The sequence below is a fragment of the Capricornis sumatraensis genome, chromosome 10 (genome assembly GCF_032405125.1).
Source record: "Capricornis sumatraensis isolate serow.1 chromosome 10, serow.2, whole genome shotgun sequence".
Lineage (NCBI taxonomy): Eukaryota > Metazoa > Chordata > Mammalia > Artiodactyla > Bovidae > Capricornis > Capricornis sumatraensis.
The window spans coordinates 40935025-40955352 of record NC_091078.1 but is presented as its reverse complement, the minus strand read 5'-3'; the positions used below and the strand labels follow the sequence as shown (position 1 = coordinate 40955352).

The 20328-nt window shown below is 43.9% G+C and overlaps 1 protein-coding gene across 3 annotated transcripts in view; it reads right to left on the bottom strand.

Annotated features, from left to right (window-relative positions):
- Window positions 1-20328, bottom strand: part of FSAF1 (40S small subunit processome assembly factor 1) — a 32573-nt gene that overhangs the window by 3208 nt on the left and 9037 nt on the right. For 2 of the 3 annotated variants that reach the window (XM_068982385.1, XM_068982387.1), the window contains exon 3: window positions 9059-9124. In XM_068982385.1, the coding sequence (XP_068838486.1) occupies window positions 9059-9124 (66 nt within the window). The remainder of the gene's footprint in view (window positions 1-9058; window positions 9125-20328) is intronic. The other variant, XM_068982386.1, reaches the window with a different exon arrangement.

Genomic DNA, 20328 nt, shown 5'->3' with positions numbered 1-20328 from the left:
AGACACGATGCGCTACACCCCCAACGCTACTATGTGTGACCTGCAGTGGCTGGCTACACCGCGTAAGAGTTCTGTCATGGTGGCAGGGAAGCGGCTTTGTGGAACTCTCACAAAGCTTCATGACTTCCCCACACCATTCTCCCACATTTAATGCAGGCAGCTGAAGCTGAGATTTCTCTGCGCACAAATCAGTGACAAAACAAGGATAACCCACGGAGCTCTGTGGTGCTTTAAACTGAAGTCGCTCAGTTGTGCCCGACTCTTTGCGACCCCATGGACAGTAGCCTACACCAAGCTCCTCTGTCCATGGGATTTTTCTAGGCAAGAGTACTGGAGTGGGTCGCTGTTTCCTTCTCCAGAGAATTTTCCTGACCCAGGGATCGAACCCAGGTCTCCCGCATTTTAGACAGACGCTTTACCGTCTCAGCCACCAGGGAAGTCCACAGGGTGCTTTAGATGTGCCCTAAACAAGCTGTTACCCGCAAAGGCAACAAAGCACCTCCCCAGACATGTCTACTCACACCAAGAAACCCTTTATCACAGCTGCTTCAAACACAGGTTTATTTTCTTTAAAAACATTGTTGGAACTTCCCTGGTGCAGTGGTTAAAAAATCTGCCTTGCAATGCAGGGGATATGGGTCTGACCCCTGCTCAGGGAACTAAAATCCCACAGGCCAAGGAACTATGAGCTTGAGCACGCCATAGCCTGTGCACCACAATCAAAGATCCCGCATAACACAATGAAGATTAGGTGCAGCCAAATAAATAGTTACATTAAAAAACCCAACAACTTAAAAAAATACATTATATATAAAAAACATTTTGTAAAACAGAAAAAGACACCAATAGCCACTCTTGGCAGCTGAACTACTTCCTATCTTTTTTCTCACACATTTGTTTTTATTTTAATTGGGGGCCAATTACTTTACAATATTGTAGTGGTTTTTGCCATACATTAACATGAATCAGCCATGGTTGTACATGTGCTCCCAATTCTGAACGCCCCCCTCCCACCCCATCCTATTCCTCAGGGCCATCCCAGTGCACCAGCCCTGAGTGCCCTGTCTCATGCATCGAACCTGGACTGGCGATCTAGTTCACATATGATAATATACATGTTGCAATGCCATTCTCTCAAATCATCCCACCCTCTTCTCCTACACAGTCCAAAAGTCTGTTCTTTACATCTGTGTCTCTTTTGCTGTCTCGCATATAGGGTCATCATTACCGTCATCTAAATTCCATATGTATGTGTTAATATACAGTATTGGTGTTTCTCTTTCTGGCTTACTTCACTCTGTATAATCGGCTCCAGTTTCATCCACCTCATTAGAACTGATTCAAAAGTGTTCTTTTTAATAGCTGAGTAATATTCCATTGTGTATAGGTACCACAACTTTCTTATCCATTCGTCTGCTGATGGACATCTAGGTTGCTTCCATGTCCTGGCTATTGTAAAGAGTGCTGCGATGATCATTGGGGTACACATGTCTCTTTCAATTCTGGGTTCCTAGGTGTGCAAGCCCAGCAGTGGGATTGCTGGGTCATATGGCAGTTCTATTTCTAGTTTTTTAAGGAATCTCCACACTGTTCTCCATAGTGGCTATATTAGCTTGCATTTACACCAACAGTGTAAGAGGGTTCCTTTTTCTCTGCACCCTCTCCAGCATTTATTGTTTGTAGACTTTTGGATAGCAGCCATTCTAACTGGTGTGAAATGGTACCTCATTGTGGTTTTGATTTGCACTTCTCTGATTATGAGTGATGTTGAGCATCTTTTCATGTGTTTGTTAGCTATCTGTATGTCTTCTTTGGAGAAATGTCTGTTTAGTTCTTTGGCACATTTTTTGATTGGGTTGCTTATTTTTCTGGAACTGAGCTGCAGGAGCTGCTTGTATATTTTTTAGATTAATTCTTTGTCAGTTGCTTTGTTTGCTATTATTTTCTCCCATTCTGAAGGCTGTCTTTTCACCTTGCTTATAGTTTTCTTCATTGTGCAAAAGCTTGTAACTTTAATTAGGTCCCATTTGTTTATTTTTGCTTTTATTTCCAGTATTCTGGGAGGTGGGTCATAGAGGATCCTGCTGTGATTTACATCAGAGAGCATTTTGCCTATGTTTTCCTCTAGGAGTTTTATAGTTTCTGGTCTTACGTTTAGATCTTTAATCTATTTTGAGTTTATTTCTGTGTATGGTGTTAGAAAGTGTTCTAGTTTCATTCTTTTATAAGTGGTTGACCAGTTTTCCCAGCACCACTTGTTAAAGAGATTGTCTTTTCTACATTGTATACTCTTGCCTCCTTTGTCAAAGATAAGGTATCCATAGGTGTGTGGATTTATCTCTGGGCTTTCTATTTTGTTCCATTGATCTATGTTTCTGTCTTTGTGCCAGTACCATACTGTCTTGATGACTGTGGCTTTGTAGTGGAGCCTGAAGTCAGGCAGGTTGATCCCTCCAGTTCCATTTTTCTTTCTCAAGATTGCGTTGGCTATTCGAGGTTTTTTGTATTTCCATACAAATTGTGAAATTATTTGTTCTAGTTCTCTGAAAAATACCGTGGGTAGCTTGATAGGGATTGCACTGAATCGATATATTGCTTTGGGTAGTGTACTCATTTTCACTCTATTGAGTCTTCCAGTCCATGAACATGGTATGTTTCTCCATCTATTTGTGTCCTCTTTGATTTCTTCACCAGTGTTTTACAGTTTTCTATATATAGGTCTTCTGTTTCTTTAGGTAGATTTATTCCTAAGTATTTGATTATTTTCTTTGCAATGGTGAATGGAACTGTTTCCTTAATTTCTGTTTTCTCATTGTTAGTATATAGGAATGCAAGGGATTTCTCTGTGTTAATTTTATATCCTGCAACTTTACTATATTCATTGATTAGCTCTAGTAATTTTCTGGTGGAGTCTTTAGGGTTTTCTATGTAGAGGATCATGTCATCTGCAAACAGTGAGAGTTTTACTTCTTCTTTTCCAATCTGGATTCCTTTTATTTCTTTTTCTGCTCTGATTGTTGTGGCCAAAACTTCCAGAACTATGTTGAATAGTAGTGGTGAAAGTGGGCACCCTTGTCTTGTTCCTGACTTTAGGGGAAATGCTTCCAACTTTTCACCATTGAGGATAATGTTTGCTGTGGGTTTATCAAATATGGCTTTTATTATGTTGAGGTATGTTCCTTCTATGCCTGCATTCTGGAGGGGTTTTTATCATAAATGGATGTTGAATTTTGTCAAAGGCTTTCTCTGCATCTATTGAGATAATCATATGGTTTTTATCTTTCAATTTATTAATGTGGTGTATCACATTGATTGATTTGTGAGTATTGAAGAATCCTTCCATCCCTGGGATAAAGCCCACTTGGTCATGATGTATGATCTTTTTAATGAGTTGTTGGATTCTGATTGCTAGAATTTTGCTAAAGATTTTCATATCTATGTTCATCAGTGATATTGGCCTATAGTTTTCTTTTTTTTGTGGCATCTTTGTCAGGTTTTGGTATTAGGGTGATGGTGGCCTCATAGGATCAATTTGGAAGTTTACCTTCCTCTGCAATTTTCTGGAAAAGTTTGAGTAGGATAGGTGTTAGCTCTTCTCTAAATTTTTGGTAGAATTCAGCTGTGAAGCCATCTGGACCTGGGCTTTTGTTTGCTGGAAGATTTCTGATTACGGTTTCAATTTCCGTGCTTGTGATGGGTCTGTTAAGATTTTCTATTTCTTCTTGGCTCAGTTTTGGAAAGTTGTACTTTTCTAAGAATTTTTCCATTTCTTCCAAGTTGTCCATTTTATTGGCATACAGTTGCTGACAGTAGTCTTTTACAATCTTTGTATTTCTGTGTTGTCTGTTGTGATCTCTCCATTTTCATTTCTAATGTTATTGATTTGATTTTGCTCCCTTTGTTTCTTGATGAGCCTGGCTAATGGTCTGTCAATTTTATTTATCCTCTCAAAGAACCAGCTTTTGGCTTTGTTGCTTTTTGCTATGGTCTCTTTTGTTTCTTTTGCATTTATTTGTGCCCTAATTTTTAAGATTTCCTTCTACTAACTCTGGGGTTCTTCATTTCCTTTTCTAGTTGCTTTAGGTGTAGAGTTAGGTTATTTATTTGACTTTTTTTCTGGTTTCTTGAGGTATGCCTGTATTGCTATGAACCTTCCCCTTAGCACTGCTTTTACACTGTCCCACAGGTTTTGAGTTGTTGTGTTTTCATTTTCTTTTGTTTCTACGCATATTTTGATTTCCTTTTTGATTTCTTTTGTGATTTGTTGGTTATTCAGCAGCGTGTTGTTCAGCCTCCATGTGCTGGAATTTATAATAGTTTTTCTCCTGTAATTGAGATCTAATCTTACTGCACTGTGGTCAGAAAAGATGCTTGGAATGATTTCAATTTTTTTGAATTTACCAAGGCTAGATTTATGGCCCAGGATGTGATCTATCCTGGAGAAGGTTCTGTGTGCGTTTGAGAAAAATGTGAAATTCATTGTTTTGGGGTGAAATGTCCTATCGATTTCAATTAGGTCTAACTGGTCCACTGTATCATTTAAAGTTTGTGTTTCCTTGCCAATTTTCTGTTTCATTGATCTATCCATAGGTGTGAGTGGGGTATTAAAGTCTCCTATTTTTATTATGTTACTGTTAATTTCCCCTTTCATACTCCTTAGCATTTGCTTATATATTATTGTGCTCCTATGTTGGGTGCATATATGTTTACAATTGTTGTGTCTTCTTCTTGGATTGATCCTTTGATCATTATGTAATGTCCTTCTTTGTCTCTTTTCACGGCCTATATTTCAAAGTCTATTTTATCTGATATGAGTATTGCTACTCCTGCTTTCTTTTGGCTCCAAATTTGCATTGAACATCTTTTTCCAGCCCTTTACTTTCAGTCTGTATGTGTCCTTTGTTTTGAGGTGGGTCTCTTGTAGACAACATATATAGGGGTCTTGTTTCTGTGTCCATTCAGCCAGTCTTTGTCTTTTGGTTGGGGCATTCAACCCATTTACATTTAAGGTAATTATTGATAAATATGATCCTGTTGCTATTTACTTTGTTGCTTTGGGTTCGAGTTTATAAACCTTTTCTGTATTTCCTGTCTAGAGAAGATCCTTTGGCATTTGTTGAAGAGCTAGTTTGGTGGTGCTGAATCCTCCCAGCGTTTGCTTGTCTGTAAAGCTTTGATTACTCCTTCATACCTGAATGAGATCCTTACTGGGAACAGTAATCTGGGCTGTAGGTTTTTCTCTTTCATCACTTTAAGTATGTCCTGTCATTCCCTCCGGGCTTGAAGAGTTTCTATTGAATGACCAGCTGTTATCCTCATAGGGATACCCTTGTGAGTTATTTGCTGTTTTTCCCTTGCTGCTTTTAATACTTGTTGTGTTTGATCTTCGTTAATTTGATTAATATGTGTGTTGGGGTGTTTCGCCTTGGGCTTATCCTGTTTGGGACTCTCTGGGTTTCTTGAACTTGGATGGCTATTTCCTTCCCCATTTTAGGGAAGTTTTCGACTATTATCTCCTCATGTATTTTCTCATAGCCTTTCTTTTTGTCTTCTTCTTCTGGGACTCCTATGATTCAAATGTTGGGGCATTTAACATTGTCCAGAGGTCTCTGAAGTTGTCCTCATTTAATTCTTTTTTCTTTTTTCCTCTCTGCTTCGTTTATTTCCACCATTCTATATTCCACCTCACTTATCCTATCTTCTGCCTCAGTTATTCTACTGTTGGTTCCCTCCAGAGTGCTTTTGATCTCAGTTATTGCATTATTCATTATTGATTGACTGATTTTTATTTCTTCTAGGTCCTTGTTAAACGTTTCTTGCATCTTCTCAATCTTTGTCTCCAGACTATTTATCTGTAACTCCGTTTTGTTTTCAGATTTTGGATCATTTTTACTATCATTATTCTGAATTCTTTTTCAGGTAGGCTCCCTATCTTCTCATCCTCTTTTGTTTGGTTTGGTGGGCTTTTATCATGTTCCTTTACCTGCTGAATATTTCTCTGCCTTTTCATCTTGTTTAGTTTGCTGTGTTTGGGGTGGCCTTTCTGTATGCTGAAGTTTGTGGATCCTCTTTATCGTGGAGGTTCCTCCCTGTGGGTAGGGTTGGACTAGTGGCTTGTCAAGGTCCCTGGTTAGGGAAGCTTGTGTCAGTGTTCTGGTGGGTGGAGCTGGATCTCTTCTCTCTGGAGTGCAATGATGTTTCCAGTAGTGAGTTTTGAGGTGTCTATGGGTTTGGTGTGACTCTTGTCCACCTAAAGTTTTGTGCTCAGGTTTATGTTCCTGCATTGTTGGAGAGTTAGCTTGGTTAAGTCTTGCTCTGAAACTTGTTGGCTCTTGGGTGGAGCTTGGTTTCAGTGTAGGTATCGAGGCTTTTGGATGAGCTCTTGTCGATTAATGTTCCCTGGAATCAGGAACTTTCTGGTGTTCTCAAGTTTTGTATTTAAGCCTCCTGCCTCTGGCTTTCAGTCTTATTCTTACAGTAACCTCAAGACTTCTCTGTTTATACAGCACTGATGATAAAACATCTAGGTTAATGGTGAAAAGATTCTCCACAGCGAGGGATACCCAGAGAGGTTCACAGAGTTATATGGAGAAGAGAAGAGGGAGAAGGGAGACAGAGGGGACCAGGAGGAGAAGAGGGGGAATGAAAAGGAGAGAGACCAATCTAGCCTGTGATCAGTTCCCTAAGTGTTCTCCACAGCCTGGGACACCCAGAGAGATTCACAGGAGTTAAGTAGAGAAGAGAAGGGGGAGGGAGGAGATAGAGGTGACCTGGGGGAGAAAAAGCAGTCAAAAAGGGGAGAGAGCACTCAAGCCACTAATCACACTCCTAAGTAAAAATGGGTACTAAAGATTGGATTTTTTATGATATTAAAAAAAAAAAAACAAAGTCACAAAGGTTATTAAAAAAATATATGAAATTTGCTTTAAAAATAGGGTCTTTTTTTTTTGCAAGGTAATAGTAGGTTTTAAAAATGAAAATTAAAGGAGTAATAAAGAACTTAAAATTTTTTTTTAAAATTGTAAGTGATAATAGAAAAAAATATATAGGAATTTCTCTGGAGCTGTTGAGGGCAATGTGGGGTCAGTTCAGTTCCAGCGTATACTTCTTCTCAAGGTCTACTGGCCCCTTCCAATGTAGCCAATGCTGCTGCTGCTGCTACGAAGTTGCTTCAGTTGTGTCCGACTCTGTGTGACCCCGTAGATGGCAGCCCACCAGGCTCCCCTGTCCCTGGGATTCTCCAGGCAAGAACACTAGAGTGGGTTGCCATTTCCTTCTCCAATGCATGAAAGTGAAAAGTGAAAGTGAAGTCGTCAGTTGTGTTGGACTCTTCATGACCCCCTGGACTGCAGCCCACCAGGCTCCTCTGTCAATGGGATTTCCCAGGCAAGAGTACTGGAGTGGGGTGCCACTGCCTTCTCCCGCAGCCAATGCTAACAGGGTTTTAGTCTGTTGCACCTGTCACTTCCAAAGCAGCTCCCTCTTCTTCATTCCTTTTGGCCTCCTCTCTTTGCAAGTCTCTTCAGTGTCTAACTTCCGCCCTGACACAGGGGGCAAAGGTGGTCATTTATTCTGGCTCACTTGTTCAGTTGTGCTGCGGGGAGGGAGGAACACTGCAAACAAATATCACTGGCGTGTGTGGGGAGTGCCTGCAGTGTCTGGGCCGCACTGGGTTTGCCCCTGCTCACGGCACGTGTGCTTTCCTGGTCTACACTGCTCAGGCTCCAGGTTGTTCTGCTGGAGAACCATCTAAGGTGGGCCCTGGGATGCATGCACTTCCCAGGTATAAGCCACTCAGGTTCAGGTTCTTGGGTACTCCGCAAGGGCACAGACTCAGTTGGGCCTGCGTTTTGTGCCCTTCTGAAGTCCGAGCAGCTCAGGTGACCAGGTGCTTGGCGAGTGCACTCTCCCCAGGTAGGGGTGCGTCTTATCGCCTCCCCGGTCCCAGCCACTCGGGAGTGCTGTCTTGGGTGTGCTGTGTGTCTCCTCTGGGGAGCTAATCTCTGTCTGCGACCCTCCTGGCGGATGTCAATCATCCAAGATCCGGGAAGAGTTGGTTAGCAACTGGGAGCCTGCTGGCAGTTTGGTAGAGGGGCTGAGTTTGCCCCGTTCTGGCTCTGGCTGTCGCCTGCCTGCCTCCCTGCCTCCAGCGGGGGATGGGCCAGTCCGCGGCTAGCCCTCCTCTGGTATTCATTCAGTCCTTTGTTCTCTGAGCGGGTCTGGCAGTGCCTTAGGTTAGAGCTTTTCGCAGGAAAGTTCTCTCTCTCCTCTTTTTGTATTTTCCTCTTTCTCTCTCTGGCTATCCCAGTTTGGGTTGCTGTCTCAGGTCAGCTGCCTCAGACTGCCCTCAGGGCATTCAGGCCTGGACCTTATCCTAAGCAATGCCCGCGCCTCCCTGTTAGCCCCCGCTTGCTGGTGGCAGATGGGAGCGTCTGGGCTACTTCTCCACTGGGAATTGCAGTTAGGCGCGTAATCTGTGGGTTTTATTTATTTATTTTTTCCTCCTGGTTATGCTGCCCTCTGAGATTCCAAAACTCCCCACAGACCCGCAGGTGAGAGGGTTTCCTGGTGTTGGGAAACTTCTCCTCTTTTACGACTCCCTCCCCGGGACAGATCTCTGTCCCTAACTCTTTTGTCTCTCTTTTTATCTTTTATATTTTGTCCTACCTCCTTTCGAAGACAATGGGCTGCCTTTCTGGGTGCCTGGTGTCCTCCGCCAGTGTTCAGAAGTTGTTTTACGATATTTGCTCAGGGTTCAAATGATCTTTCAATGAATTTGTGGGGGAGAAAGTGGTCTCCCCATCCTATTCCTCCACCATCTTAGGATCGCCCCCCTTCTCACACATTTTTAAAACCAAGTTACAACCACAGAACACAAACATCCCTGTTTTTCCTACCACTGTATCATGGACACTATAATCATAAAACCAGTGTTTTTTAAATGACTATACAGTGTTCAACCTAGTTAATGCAGTCACTGTTCCCTGACCATTGGACAACATAGAAACACATGCATTTTTGGTATTAAAAGCTGGAAAAATAATTTCAAAACACCTACCTTTTCCAAGTTAAATTCTTGTATACCCACATCTTCATCAAGATGGTTTTGGTCTTTAGTTTTGGTCTGAAAAGAAAAAAATAATTATTAAGGATATCTGTTCCTTACAGTATCCATCCACCAAGAGAGTAGTCATGTTTTTAAAAGCTGTGAAACTGGCCCAGATGCCTAGATAACAAACAATAACATATGCTTGTTGCACAAAAGCCTACTTAACAGCGAATGGAAGAAAAACGAAGAAAATTAATTTAAGGTTTCAAAGTTTAAGAAAGGACTGATGAGAAACTAAGAAGAAAGAGAAGTGAGTAAGGGAGAGACCGGTATCTGTATCTCATGCAGTGCACGTGGGAAGGTCTGCATAGTGAGGGGTTTAGAAAGGGGCAACTGCTGAGCAGAATTCTAGAGGGTAAATAGTCATATTTAAATAATTCTCCAGACTCAGGACTTGGTGCTTTCATTGCTGTGGCCGGGGGTTCAATCTCTGGTTGAGGAATTAAGATCCCACAAGCCATGAGGGAAAGGGAGGAAGCGGGGGATAGAGGAGAAGGAAAGGGAGGAAGGAAGGAAAGAAGGAAAAAAGGCATAAAGGAACAAATTTCTTTCAGGAACATCAGAAATCTAGAAATGATGGAGACGGGGATTCATAATTCCCAAGAGAAAATAATGACACTGCAAATGCCATCAAGATATGTGACTCTTTAGATCAATATACCCCCTGGTTATGGTTACCAATCGATGGAATTAGCCAGAAGTTTGAGACTTCAAGAAAACTCTCTTGTCAATCTGGCCAAGGACAGCGGTCACTATTCAACCCCAGGCCATCCTAGCCGTGCAGCATCTCGAAAAGCAGTCTGGCCTCTGGCTCCGCAGGGCGGAGCCTGTGCAGGATACAGCTGTCTTGTATGGACAGCAATGGACAGGGGAGCGGCTTGTTAAAACCCCTCTGCTGGTCACCTGCCTTAATGGAGTAGGCTCGCTTTGGTTATTCTGCCCTTCTTCCTCTCTTTAACAGCACACCTTCCCAGCTTCTCGTAGCCCAGCTGTTCTACAGGTATGTAGTGCCAGCTCCTGCCCTGTGAGAGGTGGCTAAGGCTAGCTGGGATCACCAGCCCCAAACTGGGCCTGCACAGGGCCCAAGGAAGGACGTTTCAGGGTCAGGTGCAGAAAACTCAACCCGCAGATCAAGTTGAGCACCTCAATTTTGAACACACTGAAGCCTGTAACCCAGACATACCTGCACAGAACACTGATTACCCCACCTTTCCCCATTCTTCCAATAACCTCTCCCCATGCCTAAGATCATTGTGCTTATCCCATGAAGACCCCAACCCCCTCACTTTTGAGAGGCAGACTGAGACTTGTCCTCCCATCTCCTTGCTTGGCTGCCTGGTCAATAAATTGTACATCGCAGGATCTCAGTGTCCAGCTTGCTACACGTTGGGCAAATGGACCTGGTTTGGTAACAGATCCTTCTTCATAGTAAAAACAAACATCTGGGAAAAAATTCTTGGCTAATTATCTCACGATGCTGAGTCTATTAGCATGACCCCACCACTACCTTAACTTTCATCTCTATTTTTAGCTTTAAAACCACTTTAGCACATTAATCAGTGGTCTCCCCTGTTTTCTTTGCCCCTATCCTGACTGTGGTAGGAGGCCCTACTGTCTGCAAGCAACACTCAGTCCTCCTCTACCTCTAGGCTCACAGGAGAACTGGGCTTTGCTCCCTACCTGGAGTCAGGCACGCTGACTTGATTTGTTTTAGCCAAAGACATGTGAGCAGAAGGAAGCATATCCCTTCCACAGAGAACCTTTAAGAGCCTTTATTGACTTACCTTCTTCAGCAAATGGTGGAGCCCCTATCACCCTGGGTCCCTAGATTAGGATGGTGTGGACCACGGCATTCTGCCGACAATCCTGATGAACACATGACGTGATAACAAAATTAACTTCTGCCTTTAAACCACTGAGGTGTAAGGGACTACTTGTTACAGAACCACCGTCTCACCTATGCTCACTGATAAAGCCTCCCTGTCCCACACACAAGAGGGAGAAACGTTTGGAGATTCTGAGAACTTGTATGTGAGGTTATGAAGAAGAGAGCAAGCTGTAAAAAGAAGCTGGGACTTCCCTGGCAGTGCAGTTGTTAAGACTTTGCCTTTCAATGCAGGGGCTGCGAGTTTAATCCTTGGTCAGGGAATTAAGGAAACTAAGATCCCTTACCCTGGCCTCCAAAAACTCAAAACATAAAATGGAAGCAATACTGTAACATATTCAATAAAAACTTTAAAACTGGTCCATGTTAAAAAAAAAAGGAGAGAGGAAGAGGAGCAGTTTGGGAGGAATGCGTGGGGTGAGGGGGGAAGGCAGGCAGGTTACCAGGCTCAGTGATCTTTCTGATGGGCTGATCAAAAGTATTTTCTCCTGCACTGGTGAGATTTTTATCTATTAGCTACACTGTCCAATCTTTGTCCAATTAGAGAAGAGTTGGGTAAATAAACACTCTCTCTTTAATATGCCAGCAGTTCTGGGAATATTGAGAATTTTCTTTACGTCTTCTTGAGTGTAAATTATTATTTCGGTGGGGGGGCAGTCCCAAGATGGTGGAGGAATAGGACAGGGAGACCACTTTCTCCCCAACAAATTCATCAAAAGTTCATCCGAATGCTGAGCAACTTCCACAAAACAATTTCTGAACACTGGCGGAGGACACCAGGCACCCAGAATGGCAGCCCATTCTCTTCAAAAGGAGGTAGAACAAAATATAGAAGAAAGAAAGAGAGACAAAAGATTTAGGGATGGAGACCTGTCCTGGGGAGGGAGTCGTGAAGGAGGCGAAATTTCCAAACTGTAGGAAACCCTCTCACAGGTGGGTCTGTGGGGAGTTTTGGAAACTCAGAGGGCAACATAACTGGGAGAAAGAAAACCCCACAGAATACGCGCCTAACTGCAACTGGCAGTGGGCAAGCAGCCCGGAGGCTCCCGTCCACCACCAGCAGCGCGGGCTGGACAGGGAGGTGCAGGCGGCATAATTGGTGCTTAGGGTAAGGACCCAGCCTGAATGCCCTGGGGACAATCTGAGGGAGCTAACATGAGATAACTTTCCCAGAAAAGGCTCTAACTCGCAGCCTGGCCCTCTCACAGAACAAAGGACTGAGCAAATACCAAAGGAGAGCTGGCCAGCTCTGGACAGGCCCCTCCCTGCTGCCAGAGGCAGAGAGGCAGGCGGGTGACAGCCAGAGCCGGAAGGTAAGGGGCTGCTCCATTCTCAGCCCCAGAGACCGGCATCCTCCACCAAACTGTGAGCGGGCTCCCAGTTGCTAACCACGTCTTCCTGGGATCCTGGATGGTTGACATCTGCCAGGAGGGTCTCAGCCTGAGATCAGCTCCCCAGAGGAGACACACAGCACACCTGAGACGGTGCTCTCAGAGCGCACCCAGGAAACCAAGCGGCTGGGACCAGGGAGGTGATTAAGATGCACGGCCCACCTGGGACGGTGCGCTCGCCACGCACCCAGTTGCCTGAGCTGCTCAGACCTGGGAAGGGCACAAAACACACACCCAACTGAGTCTGTGCTCCTGTGGAGTACCCAAGAACCTGAACCTAGCAGCTCAGACCTGGGAAGTGCACAAAACACAGTGTCCGCTTTGGACAGTGCCCCCCCTGAGCAACCTGGAGCTGGGGCAGACCCAGTGTGGTCCATACACTGCGAGCACTCCCCACACACACCAGTGATATTTGTTTGCTGTGTTCCTCCCTCCCCACAACACAACTGAACAAGTGAGCCTAAATAAGTGACCACCTTCACCCCCTTGTGTCAGGGCAGAAATTAGATACTGAAGAGACTTCCAGAGGAAGCCAAAAGAGACAAAGAGGGAACCGCTCTGGAAGTGACAGGTACAACAGATTAAAACCCTGTAGTTAATTAACACTGACTATGCATTGGAGCGGACCTATAGACCTTAAGAACAAGTACAAGCTGGAACAAGGAAATACCTGAAACAGAACTGATCCCACACTGCCCACAACAGCTCCAGAGAAACTCATAGGTATATTTTTACTATTATCACTTTTTAATTTTTTTTAAAATTTAAGTCCTTTATTACAACTTTAATTTTCATTAGTATAACCTACTCTTACCTTGCAAAAAAAAAGACCCTATTTTTAAAGTAAATTTCATACATATATATATTTTATAATTTTTGTGATTGATTTTGTTTTGTATTTTTAATATTGGATTTTTGAGAGTCTAACCTCTACTCTAGATTTTTAACCTTTGCTTTTTGGTATTTGTTATCAATTCTGTACCTAAATTTAAGAATCTAATGTTCAGTATTCATTTTCACTTCAGGGTATGATTACTGGCTTGAGTGCTCTCTCCCCTTTTGACTCTCCCTTTTCTCCACCAGGTCACCTCTATCTCCTCCTTCCCCCTTCTCTTTTCTACTTAACTCTGTGAATCTCTCAGGGTGTTCTGGGCTGTGGAGAAAGGTTAGGGAACTGATCACAGGCTAGATTCGTCTCTTCCCTTTTCACTCCCCCTCTTCTCCTCCTGGTCCCCTCTGTTTCTCTCCTCCCTCTTCTCTTCTCCATGTAACTCTGTGAACCTCTCTGGGTGTCCCTCACTGTGAATTGTTTCACCGTTAACCTAGATGTTTTATCATCTGTGCTTTATGAATGGAGACATCTTGACACTACTGTAAGAATAAGACTGAAAGCCAGAGGCAGGAGGCTTATCTCTAAAACTTGAGAACACCAGAGAACTGCTGATTCCAGGGAACATTAATAGACCAGAGCTCACGCAAAAGCCTCGATACCTACACTGAAACCTAGCTCCACCCAAGAGCCAACAAGTTCCAGAGTAAGACATTCCATGCACATCTTCAGCAAAGCAGGAACACAGCCCCGAGCATTAAAAGACTGGTCAACCACCTGCAAAAGAATGAAACTAGAACACTTTCTAACACCATACACAGAAATAAACTCAAAATGGATTAAAGATCTAAATCTAAGACCTGAAACTATAAAACTCCTAGAGGAAAACACAGGCAAACACTCTCTGACATAAATCACAGCAAGATCCTCAATGACCCACCTCCCAAAGTAATGGAAATAAAAGCAAAAATAAACAAATGGGACTTAATTAAATTTAAAAGCTTTTGCACAATGAAGGAAACTATAAGCAAGGTGAAAAGACAGCCTTCAGAATGGGAGAAAATCATTGCAAATGAAGCAACTGACAAAGAATTATTCTCAAAAATATACAAGCAGCTCCTGCAGCTCAATACCAGAAAAATAAACGACCCAATCAAAAAATGGGCCAAAGAACTAAACAGACATTTCTCCAAAGAAGACATGCAGATGGCTAACAAACACATGAAAAGATGCTCAACATCACTCATGATCAGAGAAATGCAAATCAAAACCACAGTGAGGTACCATCTCATGCCAGTCAGAATGGCTGCTATCCAAAAGTCTACAAGCAATAAATGCTGGAGAGGATGTGGAGAAAAGGGAACCCTCTTACACCGTTGGTGGGAATGCAAACTAGTACAGCCACTATGGAGAACAGAGTGGAGATTCCTTAAAAAAATGGAAATAGAACTGCCAAACGACCCAGCAATCCCACTGCTGGGTATACACACTGAGGAAACCAGAATTGAAAGAGACACATGTACCCCAATGTTCATTGTAGCACTGCTTACAATAGCGAGGACATGGAAGGAACCTAGATGTCCATTGGCAGATGAGTGGATAAGAAAGTTGTGGTACATATACGGAAGGGAATATTACTCAGCTATTAAAAAAAGAGCACATTTGAATCAGTTCTAATGAGGTGGATGAAACTGGAGCATATTATACAGAGTGAAGTAAGTCAGAAAGAAAAACACCAATACAGTATATTAACGCAAATATATGGAATTTAGAAAGATGGTAATGACGACCCTATATATGAGACAGCAAAAGAGACACAGATATAAAAAACAGACTTTTGGACTCTTGGGGAGAAGGCAAGGATGGGATGATTTGAGAGAATAGCACTGAAACATGTATATTACCATATGTGAAATAGACGACCAGTCCACGTTGGATCCATGAAACAGGGCACTCAAAGGTGGTGCACTGGGACAACACACAGGGATGGGATGGGGGTGAAGCTGAGAAGGGGGTTCGGGATGGGGAACACATGTACATCTACAGCCGATTCATGTCAATGTACGGCAAAAACCACCACAATATTAGCCTCCAATTAAAATAACTCAAAAAATTATTATTTCAACTAGATTAGTTTCTTCCTAATACCTCTCTGACTGGATCCACTAAAGAGCAGGGGACTTGGTACTGCCGAAGGGTGATGCTCAAGGTTAGCCCTGGAATACTGCAGGCTTCCCAGGTGGCTTAGCAGAAAAAGAATCATCCTGAAATGCAGGAGACAGAGGCATCTATGGTTTGATCCCTGGGTCAGGAAAATCCCCTAGAGGAGGGCATGGCAACCCAATCCAGTATTCTTGCCTGGAGAATGCCATGAACAGAAGAGCTTGGCAGGCTACAGTCCACAAGGTTGCAAAGAGTTGGACATGACTGAAGCAGCTGAGCATGCACACAGGCTGGGATACTACAGAGACTATGAGGGCAGTAAGAAGCGGGGGCAATAACCGGACAGAATGTCTTTAGGGCTAATGACACTTCTGGCGCAGTGCACTCGTGTACCTCAAGGGACAAACAGCCTAACTAACCTACACTCCTCTCACTAGTGTTGTAGTTAGGCAAACAGCTTTTAAGCCAAAAAGCCTCGGGTCAGAACTTAAGCACTTTTTTCATATCCACAACCCTTCATCTGGAATCCTAAGAAAATTCAGAAGGAAATACTGTGAATATACTGAATACTGTGTACATTTCCGTCCTTTATTTTGACCATCTTTGCATGAAATGTTCCCTTTGTATCTCTAACTTTCTTGAAGAGATCTCTATAATCTTTCCCATTCAATGGTACACAGTGGGATATTGTGTACCATTTCCAGTGGGGTCTAAGACAGCAACTCATGATTAAGCACACTCACATTTCTGTAGCAACGCCTGTAAATATTTATGTCATATGGAACCAACAAAAATAACTCTTAAGCCTCACATCAGCTCAGGCCAGTTTTGCTGCCAAATAAATCTGTACCAAACTTACAAAAAAAAAACAAAAACAAAAACCTAAACTTGTGCTTTCCAAAGCTCTGGGGTATTGGAGTTGCATATATGGGATGGTGGGGTGACTGTTTATATGCAAGCAAATCATTCAATCTCTCTAGGCATCAATCTTCTCTGCAAAAGGAAAACAGGTTACATGAATTGTGAAGATTCAATGAAATACTGAACTAGTTAAGGAACATAAATAATCACTTTTAGTATACAGCAGGAGAAGGCAATGGCACCCCACTCCAGTACTGTTGCCTGGAAAATCCCATGGATAGAGGAGCCTGGTGGGCTGCAGTCCATGGGGTCGCGAAGAGTTGAACATGACTGAGCGACTTCACTTTCACTTTTCACTTTCATGCATTGGAGAAGGAAATGGCAACCCACTCCAGTATTCTTGCCTGGAGAATCCCAGGGACAGGGGAGCCTGGTGGGCTGCCGTCTATGGGGTCGCACAGAGTCGGACATGACTGAAGCGACGCCGCCGCCGCCGCCGCCACCGCCGCCACCGCCGCAGCCGCAGCCGCAGCCGCAGCAGCAGCATACAGCAACCACTCAGGAAATGGGGCTTCCCTAGGGACTTAGATATGGTAAAGAATCTCCTGCAATGTGGGGGACCTGGGTTTGAACCCTGGGTCATGAAGATCCCCTGGAGAAGGGAATAACTATCCACTCCAGTATTCTTGCCTGGAGAATCCCATGGACAGAGGAGCCTGGTGGGCTACAGTCATGGGACTGCAATAAGTTCGACATGAGTGAGCAACAAATATACGCAGTAAGCTTTCAGGAAATACTGGCAAATCTTTACTCAGCAATGCATTACAGGCTCAGAAGCAGTGTGCATGCGCCACAGTCCACGCCATAGGATCCACGCGTCCCTTCTGATCTACGGTACACTGCTCTACTGTTCTTACTACGTCTTTCTTGTCTCTTTTCTACAGAGGCTACAGAGGAGGCTAAGGTTCATGAGATGGACCCGCGTTAAGGATGGAGAAATAGGCTTATCAGACACAGCCCTGATGGCTGAATAATACTTGGATCGTTTAAGCTGCACCTGACCCTTTCCCAAGAGCACAGGAACTTTCTTCCTCACAGGCAGCCTTGCACTCATTAAAGAGTGGGCTCATTCACTCCACTCTCAAATTACAAGTCTAGGCCACCCTGTTTTGAACCTGGACCCTGCAGTAAACACCTCACCTAGTCCCCTCATGCCTCTGGCTACCTATAATCCATTTACCATGCAGGGGACATAGCAATCTTTTCAAAATATAAATCAGATCACTTCACGCCCCTGCTTAAATTCTTCCATGTGGTTCTCCATGCACTTTAAATCCAAAGGCCCCAAGCCTCTGGGGCCTGGTGTGACTGGCCCACACCTTCTACCCTCTGTCCTCCTCCTGCTAGTCTCCCAGCTCCTAGAAACTTGCAGGCCTCCATATAGCTCAGGACATCAGCAGAGCCGTCTTCTGCCTACACTGCTCTCTTCTCTCCCATCCCTGGCACCCTTCAACAGTGTCAGCCTAGAGTCACCTCCTCGGACGCTTCCAACCACCTGCTCCAATGGAGGTTCTGCCTGTTACTCTCAGGACCCTGCATTTGCTTCAGAGTGTCTGTAACACTTTTAAAGTATATTATTAATTTATGCAGGGTTTGCCTGACTGCACTCATAAACAATATACTCCATGAAAGCAGAGGACTATTATCTTGTTTACTGTGGCATCTCCTAGGTCTGGCAAGTAGTGGCACCCAATTACTTACAGAATAAATGAATGAACGAGTCAACGTAAAGGTGACCTCTGACCTACTATTTCTTGTCAAATTACTTCTGTAATCAGAACTTTACAAATGGGACATGATCAGGAAGTTATTTTACGGGTCAGATATCTGGGATGGGTTAAATATACAAATGGTGGCTGCTGCTGCTGCGTCGCTTCAGTCGTGTCGACTCTGTGTGACCCTATAGACGGCAGCCCACCAGGCTCCCCCATCCCTGGGATTCTCCAGGCAAGAACACTGGAGTGGGTTGCCATTTCCTTCTCCAATGCAAGTGAAAAGTGAAAGTGAAGTCGCTCAGTCGTGTCAGACTCTTGGCGACTCCATGGACTGCAGCCCACCAGGCTCCTCCGTCCATGGGAGTTTCCAGGCAAGAGTACTGGAGTGGGGTGTCATTGCCCTCTCCGACAAATGGTGGCCAAGTTCCCAAATGAGTCCATTAAAAGGGGTTCTGATCACCAACTCCAAAGCAGGGGAGAAGGTTGCCTCGCATGCGGGAGCCAGTGTACAATAGAGCAGTGCACTGTAGACCAGAACACACACAGAACACACAGCTGGGCGTTCACAGCTCAACGCAATTCTGACAGTATGTACCGGAGACAACACAGATCCCACAGGCAAAGGGCTCAGTCCGATAATACCATCCCCACTTCAGACCAGCTGCAAGCCCAGATTGTTACCTGTAGCACATCTGACCCACCACCTACAGACTGCAAGTTCTCCTGACCCCCTTCTTGTGTTCAACTAATTTGCTCAAGCGGCTCACATAACTCAAAAACCCGTTTACTTCCTATATCACCAGTTTATTCTAAAAGGTTGTAACTTGGGGACAGTCAGATGGAGGAGATGCAGAGGGCCTGGCATGTGGGAAGCAGAGAGAACCCTGCACCCCCTCTCTGGGCCCCACTCTCACAGCACCTCCACATGCTCACCAACCCAGAAGCTCTCCAAACCAAACCCCATCCTCTGTGGAGTTTCAGAGGTTTCCTCACACAGGCATAATTGAGTACATCTGCCCTCTCCAGCTGTGAAAAGGAGAGAAGAGAAAAGCAAAGGAGAAAAGAAAAGATATAAGCATCTGAATGCAGAGTTCCAAAGAATAGCAAGGAGAGATAAGAAAGCCTTCCTCAGTGATCAATGCAAAGAAATTGAGGAAAACAACAGAATGGGAAAGACTAGAGATTTCTTCAAGAAAGTTAGAGATACCAAGGGAATATTTCATGCAAAGATGGGCTCGATAAAGGACAGAAATGGTATGGACCTAACAGAAGCAGAAGATATTAAGAAGAGGTGGCAAGAATACACAGAACTGTACAAAAAAAAGCTTCACGACCCAGATAATCACGATGGTGTGATCACTCACCTAGAGCCAGACATCCTGGAATGTGAAGTCAAGTGGGCCTTAGAAAGCATCACTATGAACAAAGCTAGTGGAGGTGATAGAATTGCAGTTGAGCTATTTCAAATCCTGAAAGATGATGCTGTGAAAGTGCTGCACTCAATACGCCAGCAAATTTGGAAAACTCAGCAGTGGCCGCAGGACTGGAAAAGGTCCGTTTTCATTCCAATCCCAAAGAAAGGCGACGCCAAAGAATGCTCGAACTACCACACAGTTGCACTCATCTCACACACTAGTAAAGTAATGCTCAAAATTCTCCAAGCCAGGCTTCAGCAATATGTGAACCGTGAACTTCCAGATGTTCAAGCTGGTTTTAGAAAAGGCAGAGGAACCAGAGATCAAATTGCCAACATCTGCTGAATCATCAAAAAAACAAGAGAGTTCCAGAAAAACATCTATTTCTGCTTTATTGACTATGCCAAAGCCTTTGACTGTGTGGATCACGATAAACTGTGGAAAATTCTGAAAGAGATAAACATACCAGACCATCTGACCTGCCTCTTGAGACCTGTATGCAGGTCAGGAAGCAACAGTTAGAACTGGGCATGGAACAGCAGACTGGTTCCAAATAGGAAAATGAGTGCATCAAGGCTGTCTATTGTCACCCTGCTTATTTAACTTCTATGCAGAGTACCTCATGAGAAACGCTGGGCTGGAAGAAGCACAAGCTGGAATCAAGACTGCAGGGAGAAATATCAAAAACCTCAGATAAGCAGATGACACTGCCCTTATGGCAGAAAGTGAGGAGGAACTAAAAAGCTTCTTGATGAAAGTGAAAGAGGAGAGTGAAAAAGTTGGCTTAAAGCTCAACATTCAGAAAACAAAGATCATGGCATCTGGTCCCATCACTTCATGAGAAATAGATGGGGAAACAGTGGAAACAGTGTCAGATATTTTTGGGGGCTCCAAAATCAC